The following is a 14,373-nucleotide window of genomic DNA, read 5'->3' on the forward strand; positions in this document are numbered from 1 at the left end:
CATGGCCAGGGTCTACATCAACACGGTCTGCTTCAAAGCTTTACTCTTACAACTGTGTGCACTCAGTGCGCTCGGACAGGACTTGCATGTAAGTATGCATGTAGCACAGGATGAAATGAGTTCGTCTAAGATGTCATGGAATCTCCCTTTTCATAATAATTCATATTTTGGAAGAGATGCAAAACTTAAAACTGAGTCAACTTGATGAATGTTTATATTTTGTTCCAGGTTATCCCAGAAACAGATGACTTTGGTGGTAAAATCACTTTCAATTTTACTTTGCAGTAAAACTAAAACTTGACTCAGTCTTTCATAACTGGAATGCCTAAATGCCTCTTTTTTCCCTCACAGTTGATGGGTGGCTTGATGAGTATTATTACGATTACACCACCGACATCCCTGCAGAAGACTTTGATTTGTCTCTAGATGACTGGTTATATGAACTCTTGGATGTCGCAGGTAAGTTACGTCTGGTTTGATTGTTTGGTCTTTACTGTAGCAAGCATTTGATGTGTTTCTGTCTTCATTTAGGTGAGTGTGATCCAAACCCATGTTTGAACGGCGGCAGCTGTGACCAAGCTGCTGACGGGAGCTTCATATGTTTTTGTCCTGAGCCGTACTCAGGAAAGAAGTGTCAGACAGGTATGACTGAGATCAAGGATATGAGAGCCTTAATTATAATATTCAATGTTTTGCACTGAAAGGCTAACCCTAATACATTCTGAGAATAATCATTTCACAGATTTTACTTTTTTTCTTTTGTTTCAGCATTAAGTTAAAGCTACCTAGTAGAGGATTGAAAAAGACAGTGTTAGCAATATACATTACACACATTAGCTTTCACGAAATGGATTTGAATGTAATTTTAAGCTTGATTTTATTTATTTTCAGGGACAATGTACATCTATTTTTTTTATTTTTTCAGCGCCAATGCACACTAATCAACAGTTAAGTGAGCCATAGTTAGCCAGAGAGGCTAATTTCCATCTGCTGTCCCCGGCCAGATGTTTCAAGGCAGCCTAAAATAACAAAATCTCAAATTGAAACGGAATTAAAATTCATAGAGAAACGGACAGCAACGTACAGACAAAACCAATACACAGCAAAAGAAAAGTGTACGACATTAAAGCAGAGCAGACATAACAGGTTTCAGCATGCGTCACGCAGAACAGACTCACCCACAGGACAAGCAGGTATATTACACTGAAGCACATAACATACACATCAACAAAAATGTGGAAAATAGCAACACTGAACAAGACAAATGCACATATAGACGAAACAAGCAGGCAGGACAGACAGCACATCAATGCTGGCACACCTGATTGGCAACAAGCCATTCCTTGAAGTTATGCTTGAATGTTTTGTACGTATTTTGTGCGCGTATGTGTGGTAGTAGAGCATTCCACGAGTGAGCTGCCTTCACAGAGAACGTAGATTTACTGAACGAGCTTGACCTATGTGGAATTACACAATCGCCTCTTGAAGCAGATCTAGTGAGTCTTCTGCTTTGAGTGCTTTGTTTAATAAAATCACTCAGTGGAGGCGGGGCCATACCATGTAACAGTTTAAAAACCAGACACACATCAGTGAATTTAATGATGAATCAACATCATTGTAAATGTGCTAATCTTGTTGGCTAATTCTGAACTGTTGGTCAGATGTTAATCAGCATTAAAACAATACAACACAGCATCTACTATTAGCAGAATAGAAAGCAAAACATAAAGCAGCTGAATAGGACAAAAAGCTTAGAGGAGTAAGGCAAGCATCATATGAAGTAGGAAATGCACAATACAGACAATCAATACAAAACACTGTTAAGCTGAAAGTTAGCACACAACATAAAATCGCTTTACAGAAAACAGGTAAAACTAGAAGGCTGACAAACAGACAAAGCAATCATGCAGTGATGGCAGATCTGCATGTATTAAATGTAAACTAAATGAATGAATGCACCGTGTGTTTTTCAGTGACTAATGTTTGCAAGAACGTGAAATGTGGCCGTGGAAGCTGTGTTGTCACATCTACTGCTCCATTCTACGAGTGCAAGTGCAAGCATCCATACAAACCACCCAACTGCACTAAAGGTCTGTTTAGAATGTTATATATAGAGCAGCATGTTATTGATTTAGATTTCTCATTATATTCCACTCACAAAGTCATATTGCATTGATGCCTTTGCACTGGACATCATGAGCTGGTTTTCTTGCCTGTGTTCACAGCTTCTCGCTGCAGGCCCAATCCCTGTCAGAATGGAGGCTCTTGCATGAAGGCTCCCAAACGCTCCTCCTTCCAATGTTCTTGTCCTCGTGGATATAGTGGAAAGTTCTGCGAAGTTGGTAAATACAATTCTCTCTCTGTCCTAAATAGAAAAAAAACACACATATGTATCACTTGGCGAAACAAATATATGATTTTTTTGTCCTAGAGCCAAACGACTGTTACCAAGAGGACGGAGAGTTTTACCGCGGCGTGGTGAGTGTGACAGTTGAAGGGGAAGAGTGTCTGGACTGGAATTCCTATTTCATCCTGCAGAAAGGGGTGTTAGATCCCATCAAAGGGTATCCAGGCTTTGATGGAATTGGACCACACAATTACTGCAGGTGAGGAGTTGTCTTGTGTAAATATTGCACATGTACTTCATGTTGACATTACCATGTTTGTCTGTCTGTAAATGTCAACACAGTCCATGTGAGGCACCTACATGTTATGTACTCAAGACTTTGTGTTTAGTGATGAACTCTGCAGCTTCTTCAAAACCGTTCTTAGTAACTCTAGGCACGCTTTCAAAGGGTCAGTAACTGGTTCATTAAGTTAATCAAAGTCTTTTTTGAGTAAGTAATAGGCTGTTAAAATTCATAGTTCAGAAAAACTTTTGGGCTGCCAGGTTGTAACTTTTTTTTTTTTAACGTATAATTTAATGCTATTGAGCTTTTAAATACCCGTTTGACAATCTCTGTATTCAAGGAACCCTGATGGAGATGATCAGCCCTGGTGCTATATTAACAATAACGGCACACTGAAGTGGGAATATTGTAAAGTTAGGAAATGTTCCGGAGGTAAACACACACACACACACACACACACACACACACACACACACACACACACACACACACACACACACACACACACACACACACACACACACACACACAGAGAAAGATCCTGGCCTCCACATATCTAATTTTGATCCCTCCCAGCTCCAGCCACCCCACCGACCATTCATGAAATAGATCCGACTCCAGCCAAGCCGGACGTCCCTGCTGCCCAGTTCTCCCAGTGTGGGAGGCCGCAGCCTGTCCGCTATTCCAGGATCTTTGGAGGGTTGAAGTCTCCTCCTGGGGCTAATCCTTGGCAGGTTTCCGTACAGACCAGATCCAAAGGCTCCTCAGGGCGCTTCAACCACATGTGTGGAGGCATCCTCCTCGAGTCCTGCTGGGTACTGACTGCTGCACACTGCATGTAAGCTCCAGTGTTGATTTGATGGATAAAAGTAGTTTCAGATGTGAATTCATTCATCACATGGACACACACCTGACCTTTATTTAACTCTTTTGCTGTTTGTCCAGTATAAGTGGAGTGGAAATGCAGGTGGTGCTGGGAGGAGTGGACTTAAAGACGGATGAAATATACGATCAGGTCATTCCTGTGGAGAAGGCCATCGTGCATGAGGATTACAAGGAGACCCCGTTCGCTCTTTATAATGATGTTGGTGAGGTGCAACGATAGTTTCATATATAAATGTAATTATTTAATGTATCCACGTAAAAATGGAAGTTAAATGTACTGGTATACTGGTACTGCATCGTTCCTTGCTTTGTGCTTCTCCTGTGCAGCCATGCTTCAGCTGAAAGTCATGGACAGACCGTACTGTGCCAAAGAGACCCGCTATGTAAAGACAGCCTGCCTACCAAACCAGCCCTTCAACAGCGGGACGGAGTGTGTGATCTCAGGATGGGGTGTGACTGAAACACGCAAGTATCATTTTTATTGGCACCGTCTATTACTGACTGCTTAACAAACTGTTATGCAGTCTGTAATAGCAAACTGTCATAACATAATGATCAGTTTAAGTTAAGGTCAGTTTATGCAAATTAGTAGTTGATATTTAGTCAAAAGGAATAAAGTACACTTGATTTGAACAAAGAAAAACAGGCCAGTTTTGAGATTAAACCGTCACAACCCGGCTCCTAGGCTATGACAAACACGGCAAAGACACAACAGATGATGGTTACGTAAAGTGTTATTTTAACCAAATAGTTAACTTTATGAAGTGTGTCAGTAACATCAGGAATGTCAACGTGGTGCGTGTGTGATAAAGTCTGTGTGTTGTCAGCAAAACCAAACATAACCGGCAGCGATCACTCCACGTATACCAGAGACAACCCGCGGCCAGAGCAACACTGGAGCAGGGCTTTATGCTCAAGGACCAGGTGCTCTGCATCAGTCAATCAGCCACCACTGCTGTTAGAGGCAGGGACGTCACAACACCCACATTCACGACATTAAAGTGGTTTCTTTCTCGAACTATATCCTTTAATTAACGTGTCATTCAATGAATTTGAACATACAGTCAGTTTGATTCGACTCTCCGTCTTTTCTCAGATAAGTTTGGTACAAACAAGCTGATGGATGCTCGTGTTCACCTGATCGCCCAGGAGAAATGTAAAGCTCCCCATGTTTACGGAGACTCTCTGGACGACAGCATGTTCTGTGCAGGCTACCTAAGAGGAGGCGTTGACTCCTGCCAGGTCTGTGAGATGTGATTTCTTATTTATCTATACTACCGTATACGTTCTTGTAACTGTATTCATGAGAATAAAGAAAAGGGATAATGACTCCTCTCTGTCGCTGCAGGGTGACTCTGGTGGCCCTCTGGTGTGTGCGCGTAATGGGACCCACTATGTTGTTGGTGTTGTGAGCTGGGGCGACGGCTGCGGCTTGAAGAACAAGCCTGGTGTCTACGCCAACGTCGGCAGATTTGTTGACTGGATCACTCGTCATTTACTCTCACAAGGATACATGTTCCCATAATGTATATGAGAATTTCTGACATGCTGCCACTGACTCTGTAATGTTCTGAGACCTCCGTGCCCAGAGTGCCAAACTTGTGACACGTTACCTCAGAAGTTGTCATGTTTTAACTCATGTACACCTCACGGTGGTGCGACGGTACTGATTTGCCAGCCAGTTCCCAACCATATAATACTGAAATATTTACTTTCAGAAACAATCTCAAGTCTCTTTACAATGAAAAAGCTTTAACAATGAAAAAATGCCTCTTGAATTATTTTAAATGTATCTTCAGCAACAAACAAATGACTCTTTGATAATGAGGAATGTGTACAAAAGGGGATTTCATCAAAGCCTGCGGTGTAAGGATTACAGATACGAGAACCCAAAAGCACAACTCTGAGACAAGATTCAGGTCTAGGTTTCTTTCCTTGGTAAAGGCAGGGTCAACACCGGGAGGTCAGTCCAAACAGGCAAACAAATCCAACAAGGGGCAGGCAAAAATCCAAGGTCGAGAAAACAGGTAGACAGGGTCGGAACAGGCAGATCAGAATAGTACGATATATAACACTGGAGAGCTTGGCAGAGACACACACAAGACAATCTGGCAGAGAACAAGTGCAAGTGAAGGGACCTAAATAGTGAGGGCTCATGAGGGAATGGGCTGCAGGTGAGATGGGTGTGGAGGACCAGGTGAGGGGAATGAGAGATGGTAGGATCTGAAATGACAGGAGAGTTAGTCAAATAAGCAGACAGGATGAAAATAAACTAATATGAAGGGGAATTCGTGACATACGGGCTATATTTTGCAGTTATCGTTAGGCAAGCACAAACTCTTTGTGCTTGCCTAACGATAACTGTCCTGATGCAGGTGATGATTACGGTAAATGCAAGGGTAAAGTTGAATGGCATACGATGAAGTGTTTACTAGCACTCCACTTGTCAATAACCTGAGTACACTTTTTAACTGAGTTGACACTGTGCGAACAGGTGAGGACCCAGTTTACCTGTAAGAGGAGGGTAACGAACAGGGAGAGCGAGATTGTGGTCTGATCTGAACTCTGACTTCTCCACATTCTGTACATTATATATATAGTGCTGTTCATTGAGAATATGCTATTGCACCCACTGTAAAGTGATCACTGAATAAAAAACAGCTCAGCTAACAAATCAAAGTCTGACTGAATGTTTTTGTTAGATTTTCCTCTGTTGTGCAAGATCAGGGTCATTCCAGGTTTAGGTTTGTCAATGACAGATAACAAAATCATGTCAGCTGCCAGCAGTTGACAAAGATAGATTTTTAAATCAATGCACACTTTCAGCTGTTTTACCATGCAATAATAATGCACATGTTACAAAGAAAAACATGCTTACGGTGTTCAAATGTGATACATTGCATATCTGTGCAAGCTCATGTCCATGCATTGTTGTGTTAACACGAAACAAAGAGTGGTTGCTTGGAAGAAAGCAAAAATACATTTATACTATCTAAAAACTAATATTCTCTTTAAGAAGGAAAACTATTAACTAAAACACCAGTATGCTCCCTTTAATTACAGTAGCATTACTGTCACATTTTAATGGTCGTGCAGTATGATGCAGCATAATAGGAATTTGTAAAAATGTAGACCAGATTTTGTGATAAAATTTCAGCTGCTTGCTTTAGCGAAGCAATTCCCTTCTTACATATTGAAAAAAACACTCAGTAATGTTTACAAAAATCAAACCTAATAACCACAAACTATCTCCAGAAGACATGAGGGAGAACTTTACACAGTGCAGTCTAGCATCAGCATCTTGTCACTTTCTATTCTTATGTTCTTTACTGCTTTTACTTGTGATGACCTCAACAGAAAACGGTCAATGGTCAAAAAGCAGCATCAGAAAACATGCAACTCTTGTAAAATCAATGTGGCGTACTAATGATTAACAGGTCGGTGGAGTGTTTCCAGTCTCTGTGTTTGTGAGGGATTATTTAGGACAGTCGGTGCAAAAAGCGTACCATAGCCGTTCACTGGTCCCATCATGGCCAGGGTCTACATCAACACGGTCTGCTTCAAAGCTTTACTCTTACAACTGTGTGCACTCAGTGCGCTCGGACAGGACTTGCATGTAAGTATGCATGTAGCACAGGATGAAATGAGTTTGTCTAAGACATCATGGAATCTCCCTTTTTATAATAATTAATATTTTGGAAGCGATGCAAAACTTAAAACTGAGTCAACTTGATGAATGTTTATATTTTGTTCCAGGTTATCCCAGAAACAGATGACTTTGGTGGTAAAAACACTTAAAATTTTACTTTGCAGTAAAACTAAAACTTGACTCAGTCTTTCGTAACTGGAATGCCTAAATGCCTCTTTTTTTCCTCACAGTTGATGAGTATTATTACGATTACACCACCGACATCCCGGCAGAAGACTTTGATTTGTCTCTAGATGACTGGTTATATGAACTCATGGATGCCGCAGGTAAGTTACGTCTGGTTTGATTGCCTGTATATGCTGAAGGCATGCAGTAGTTTAACTAAGTCCGATATCCCTTCTGCCTCACAATGTATTGATCGAGACATCAACTGATTGGACATAATCAATTGCTCTTTGTGGTAACTGGTGAGACTTCATGTTTGGTCTTTACTGTGGCAAGCATTTGATGTGTTTCTGTCTTCATTTAGGTGACTGTGATCCAAACCCATGTTTGAACGGCGGCAGCTGTGACCAAGCTGCTGACGGGAGCTTCATATGTAGGTATGACTGAGATCAAGTATATGAGAGCCTTAATTATTAATATTCAATGTTTTGCACTTCAAGGCTAACCTAATACATTCGGAGAATAATCATTTCACAGATTTTACTTTTTTTCTTTTGTTTCAGCTTTAAGTTAAAGCTACCTAGTAGAGGATTGAAAAAAAATATGACTTCAGTCAGGAACACTCTCGTCATAGATTTTAACCATTTATTGCAACAAATGGAAATACAGTTAAACTTGGCCATGATGGCGCCGCTCTTTGGATGCTCCCCGGATTAGCCAGCAGCTACCGAGCAATAACCCCCACGGGTTTACAGGAATGAGCCAGAAGTACGTTTTTTAAATACGTTGGAACCATTGCCAGAAGATGAACTAAAAAGGGGTGGAGGCTGGGGTGGAGGAGGCGAAGCTTCGCTAGCAGTGTGGTCTGTAACAGCTGAGGTGTATGACATCCGTGTCCTGAATGAACTAACGCAAAGCATCATATGAAGTAGGAAATACACAATGCAGACAATCAATACAAAACACTGTTAAGCTGAAAGTTAGCACACAACATAAAATCGCTTTACAGAAAACAGGTAAAACTAGAAGGCTGACAAACAGACAAAGCAATCATGCAGTGATGGCAGATCTGCATGTATTAAATGTAAACTAAATGAATGAATGCACCGTGTGTTTTTCAGTGACTGATGTTTGCAAGAACGTGAAATGTGGCCGTGGAAGCTGTGTTGTCACATCTACTGCTCCATTCTACGAGTGCAAGTGCAAGCATCCATACAAACCACCCAACTGCACTAAAGGTCTGTTTAGAATGTCATAATGGAATATAGAGCAGCATGTTATTGATTTAGATTTCTCATTATATTCCACTCACAAAGTCATATTGCATTGATGCCTTTGCACTGGACATCATGAGCTGGTTTTCTTGCCTGTGTTCACAGCTTCTCGCTGCAGGCCCAATCCCTGTCAGAATGGAGGCTCTTGCATGAAGGCTCCCAAACGCTCCTCCTTCCAATGTTCTTGTCCTCGTGGATATAGTGGAAAGTTCTGCGAAGTTGGTAAATACAATTCTCTCTCTGTCCTAAATAGAAAAAAAACACACATATGTATCACTTGGCGAGACAAATATATGATTTTTTTGTCCTAGAACCAAACGACTGTTACCAAGAGGACGGAGAGTTTTACCGCGGCGTGGTGAGTGTGACAGTTGAAGGGGAAGAGTGTCTGGACTGGAATTCCTATTTCATCCTGCAGAAAGGGGTGTTAGATCCCATCAAAGGGTATCCAGGCTTTGATGGCATTGGACCACACAATTACTGCAGGTGAGGAGTTGTCGTGTGTAAATATTGCACATGTACTTCATGTTATTATCATGCAACTTTTTTTTAAATGTATAATTTAATGCTATTGAGCTTTTAAATACCTGTTTGAAAATCTCTGTATTCAAGGAACCCTGATGGAGATGATCAGCCCTGGTGCTATATTAACAATAACGGCACACTGAAGTGGGAATATTGTAAAGTTAGGAAATGTTCCGGAGGTAAACACACACACACACACACACACACATACACACACACACACACACACACACACACACACACACACACACACACACACACACACACACACAGAAAGATCCTGGCCTCCACATATCTAATTTTGATCCTCCCAGCTCCAGCCACCCCACCGACCATTCATGAAATAGATCCGACTCCAGCCAAGCCGGACGTCCCTGCTGCCCAGTTCTCCCAGTGTGGGAGGCCGCAGCCTGTCCACCATTCCAGGATCTTTGGAGGGTTGAAGTCTCCTCCTGGGGCTAATCCTTGGCAGGTTTCCGTACAGACCAGATCCAAAGGCTCCTCAGGGCGCTTCAACCACATGTGTGGAGGCATCCTCCTCGAGTCCTGCTGGGTACTGACTGCTGCACACTGCATGTAAGCTCCAGTGTTGATTTGATGGATAAAAGTAGTTTCAGATGTGAATTAATTCATTACATGGACACACACCTGACCTTTATTTAACTCTTTTGCTGTTTGTCCAGTATAAGTGGAGTGGAAATGCAGGTGGTGCTGGGAGGAGTGAACTTAAAGAAGGATGAAATATACGATCAGGTCATTCCTGTGGAGAAGGCCATCGTGCATGAGGATTACAAGGAGACCCCGTTCGCTCTTTATAATGATGTTGGTGAGGTGCAACGATAGTTTCATATATAAATGTAATTATTTAATGTATCCACGTAAAAATGGAAGTTAAATGTACTGGTATACTGGTACTGCATCGTTCCTTGCTTTGTGCTTCTCCTGTGCAGCCATGCTTCAGCTGAAAGTCATGGACAGACCGTACTGTGCCAAAGAGACCCGCTATGTAAAGACAGCCTGCCTACCAAACCAGCCCTTCAACAGCGGGACGGAGTGTGTGATCTCAGGATGGGGTGTGACTGAAACACGCAAGTATCATTTTTATTGGCACCGTCTATTACTGACTGCTTAACAAACTGTTATGCAGTCTGTCATGGAAAACTGTCATAACATAATGATCAGTTTAAGTTAAGGTCAGTTTATGCAAATTAGTAGTTGATATTTAGTCAAAATGAATAAAGTACACTTGATTTGAACAAAGAAAAACAGACCAGTTATGCGATTAAACCAATAAAATGAAAAATATTTTGGACTTTGGCAGCTCATGGATATTCATCCAATTCACCTCGGCCTATATCACGCATTCACATCGGCAAACAGGGTCACGTATTTCTGCTTGTTCATTTTAGGTTTCAAGTGCTGTATTATTAATACTTTATTTCCAGAGTTTTCTTTTACAAACTGATGACAACGAAGAAACACTGTATCATTGAACAGATTGAAAACAAATTGCTGAAAAAATAAATAGTAAATTACATACTTAATAGCCACAGGAGCTAAATAAAAGTCAGCTTCACAGAGACCTTAAAACTATTTTTATATTGCATCAGATTTAGTTTTGATTACTGGTGAATAATGTGATCATATCTGATGAGAGGACAAGCAATAATAAAGTGTTGAGTTTAAAAGACAAACATGCATGCAGAACCTGAAATATTTGTCAACATTCATGATATTTAAAATGAAGCACTTTATGAATATAAACTGTTGCAAATCCAGCTGACCAACTTCTTGGCCATAAATAACTGCTTTGATGTCAGGCTTTCGACAGCACCACAGTACTGAAACTGCTCTTGTTAAGGTTTTCAACGACATCCACGTAAACATAGACAATGGCAGAAGTTCAGTCTTAGTGTAACTGGATCTCAGTGCTGCATTCGACACGGTCGACCATGCCATACTCCTAGAAAGACTAAACATCTGGGTGGGACTCTCTGGCACAGCACTTAACTGGTTTGAATCCTACTTGAAGGACCGAGAATACTTTGTGTCTGTAGCTGATTACACATCAGAGCTGACTAAAATGACATGTGGTGTTCCCCAAGGTTCAATACTGGGGCCTCTTCTGTTCAACATCTACATGCTTCCACTAGCTCAGATTATGGAAAACAACAAAGTGTGTTATCATAATTATGCAGACGACACACAAATCGACATAACTATGTCACCAGGGGACTATAATCCCATACAAGGGCTGGGTAACTGCATTGAACAAATCAACAACTGGATGTGCCAGAATTTTCTTCAATTAAACAAAGATAAAACAGAAGTAATTGTTTTCGGTACCAAGGACGAACAAGGACGAAGAAATCTAGGTTTAGTTATGGATTCAAGGCAAGGCAAGGCAAGTTTATTTGTAGAGCACATTTCAACAACAAGGTAATTCAAAGTGCTTCACATAAAACCATTAAAAGCATCAAAACATAAGGCAAAAGAAAAGGAGATTTAAAAACAATTAAGAACATTCATTAAAACATTAAAAAACAGTGCAAGAAATAAAATGCAGTAGTAAAATGCAGAAATGCAGGAAATTGATTAATATATGAATTGAATGTGGTTCAATTAAAGGCAGCAGCAAACAGAAAAGTCTTCAATCGTGATTTAAATGAGCTGAGGGTCTCAGCAGACCTGCAGCTTTCTGGGACTTTGTTCCAGATATGTGGAGCAGAAAAACTGAACGCTGCTTCTCCATGTTTAGTTCTGACTCTGGGAACAGAAAGTAGACCGGTCCCAGACGACCTGAGGGGTCGGGATGGTTCATAAGGTAGCAGCAGATCAGAGATGTATTTTGGCCCTAAACCATTCAGTGCTTTGTAAACCAACAGCAGGATTTTAAAGTCAATTCTTTGTTGGACAGGAAGCCAGTGCAAAGACATCAGAACTGGGGTGATGTGATCCACCCTCCTGGTCTTAGTGAGGACTCGAGCTGCAGCGTTCTGAATCAGCTGCAGCTTTCTGACAGACTTTTTACAGAGACCTGTAAACACACCGTTACAGTAGTCCAGTCTGCTGAAGATAAATGCGTGGACAATGTATGTTTTAAATCTCCTTTACTTTTGCCTTCATGCTTTTAATGGTTTCATGTGAAGCACTTTGAATTACCTTGTTGTTGAAATGTGCTATACAAATAAACTTGCCTTGCAAACAATAAGCAGAAATTTGTGGAAAATGTTCATGGAAACAAAATTGAAGCAGTGTACACCCACATTAACGACATAAAAGTGGTTTCTGTCTCGAACTATATCCCTTAATTAAGGTGTCATTCAATGCATTTGAACATACAGTCAGTTTGATTCGACTCTCTGTCTTTTCTCAGATAAGTTTGGTACAAACAAGCTGATGCAAGCTCCTGTTCTCCTGATCGCCCAGGAGAAATGTAAAGCTCCCCATGTTTACGGAGACGTTCTGGACGACAGCATGTTCTGTGCAGGCTACCTAAGAGGAGGCGTTGACTCCTGCCAGGTCTGTGAGATGTGATTTCTTATTCATCTATATTATATATTCTTGTAACTGTATTCATGAGAATAAAGAAAAGAGATAATGACTCCTCTCTGTCGCTGCAGGGTGACTCTGGTGGCCCTCTGGTGTGTGCGCGTAATGGGACCCACTATGTTGTTGGTGTTGTGAGCTGGGGCGAAGGCTGCGGCTTCAAGAACAAGCCTGGTGTCTACGCCAACGTCGGCAGATTTGTTGACTGGATCACTCGTCATTTACTCTCATAAGGAAACATGTTCCCATAATGTATATGAGAATTTCTGACATGCTGCCACTGACTCTGTAATGTTCTGAGACCTCCGTGCCCAGAGTGCCAAACTTGTGACACGTTACCTCAGAAGCTGTCATGTTTTAACTCATGTACACCTCACTGTGGTGCGACGGTAGTGATTTGCCAAGATTTCAGCTGATAGGGAAGGGACCCTAACAAGTTCCCAACCATATAATACTGAAACATTTACTTTGAGAAACAATCTCAAGTATCTTTACAATGAAAAAGCTTTGATAATGAAAAAATGGCTCTTGAATTATATTAAATGTATCTTCAGCAACAAACAAATGACTCTTTGATAATGAGGAATGTGTACAAAGGGGGTTTCATCAAAGGGGGCTATATTTTGCCGTTATCGTTAGGCAAGCACAAACTCTTGCACAAACAGCACTAAGGTCTGTCCTGATGCAAGTAACCTAGAGGAAAGGTGTTCTTTAATATTCACTCCAGATGGTTTTCAGAAATGTAATTATTATTATTTAAATTAATTTTTAATTTTTATTTAATTTCTTTCCTCTTTTTTAAATTTAATTTCCTATGCATTATGTCACAGAAGGATCAGAATGTCAGAGGTGTCCAATTCCCCACCTGTCTTAAGCCCTAGAGAAAGGGCGTCGTCACACCCTGATTGGCCCAGAGACGAAATGCACCAAGCTGCTCTCAATTCTTAAGTAGGAGACATTCCCCACACCCTGCACAACAGGTGAACTGAATAACCCTCCAATCAACTCAGGAATTGTGATGTTCAACTGAGAAAAGGGAAATGACAGCAAGTATTGTTATAGAATGGTAGACTGCTTAAGTAGTGTAGCTATAGAACATTAAGTATGCTTGCAGCAACTGTTAATAAAGATAATTATAAAAGGAATGAAACCTCTTACTGCCAGCCCAAACAATGCTTTAGTAAGCCCTGGTAGAAAGAGACATTAATCCCCTAACTGAAACATTTATTGGTTTTCTTGCAGAGGTTGTTTAAACTACTCTCAAGTTTTTTTAGTACATCTTTCAGAAAGGCAATACCAAGTGACACTCCCAAAATACATGCAATTTGCCTAATTTACAACACCAACCTTTATTCGAGTGACAGATTTTATATTGAACTGTCGAATAATATGTATGCAGGTTATTACAATGGATAAACATTTGTTTTTTTCACACAGTTTAGTTTGCATATTTAAGAATCTTTGATAAAAAAAACGAATGCAGAAGGCAATATACAGAAATCTCCAATGCTGCTCAGTTTAGAGGCTGAGAATGCATTTGATAGAACAGTTTTATTCAGATTTTATTCATTGGGTTAAAGTATTGTGTTCTGGACCTCAATCAAGAGTTTGAGTGAATGGGTATACATTTGAAAAGGGGAACTAGACAAGGTTGTCCCTTATCCTTATTACTTTTTGCAATTAGTATGGAGACGCT

General features: G+C 40.8%; 2 protein-coding genes across 2 annotated transcripts; both read left to right on the forward strand.

The window, feature by feature from the left end:
- Position 1: 1 nt before the first annotated feature.
- habp2 (hyaluronan binding protein 2) lies at positions 2-5,795 on the forward strand (the record flags this gene model as incomplete). Its single annotated transcript, XM_079292787.1, has 13 exons — positions 2-88; positions 229-256; positions 352-459; positions 532-642; positions 1,974-2,090; positions 2,226-2,342; positions 2,432-2,606; positions 2,971-3,062; positions 3,207-3,468; positions 3,576-3,718; positions 3,843-4,004; positions 4,612-4,757; positions 4,864-5,795. 13 exons carry the CDS (start codon positions 2-4, stop codon positions 5,038-5,040), a joined length of 1,725 nt encoding a protein of 574 aa, XP_079148913.1. The 3' UTR covers positions 5,041-5,795.
- A 1,249-nt stretch (positions 5,796-7,044) lies between these two features.
- LOC306794654 (hyaluronan-binding protein 2-like) lies at positions 7,045-14,368 on the forward strand (the record flags this gene model as incomplete). The annotated part of the gene is made up of 13 exons (XM_079292790.1): positions 7,045-7,131; positions 7,272-7,299; positions 7,395-7,490; positions 7,694-7,762; positions 8,451-8,567; positions 8,709-8,825; positions 8,915-9,089; positions 9,216-9,307; positions 9,443-9,704; positions 9,812-9,954; positions 10,079-10,201; positions 12,505-12,650; positions 12,752-14,368. The coding sequence occupies 13 exons, from the start codon at positions 7,045-7,047 to the stop codon at positions 12,908-12,910; spliced, it is 1,614 nt and encodes a 537-aa protein (XP_079148916.1). The 3' UTR covers positions 12,911-14,368.
- Between the last annotated feature and the right edge of the window lie 5 nt (positions 14,369-14,373).

The sequence above is a fragment of the Melanostigma gelatinosum genome (assembly GCF_949748355.1).
Source record: "Melanostigma gelatinosum genome assembly, chromosome: 21".
In the NCBI taxonomy this organism is placed as follows: Eukaryota; Metazoa; Chordata; class Actinopteri; order Perciformes; family Zoarcidae; genus Melanostigma; species Melanostigma gelatinosum.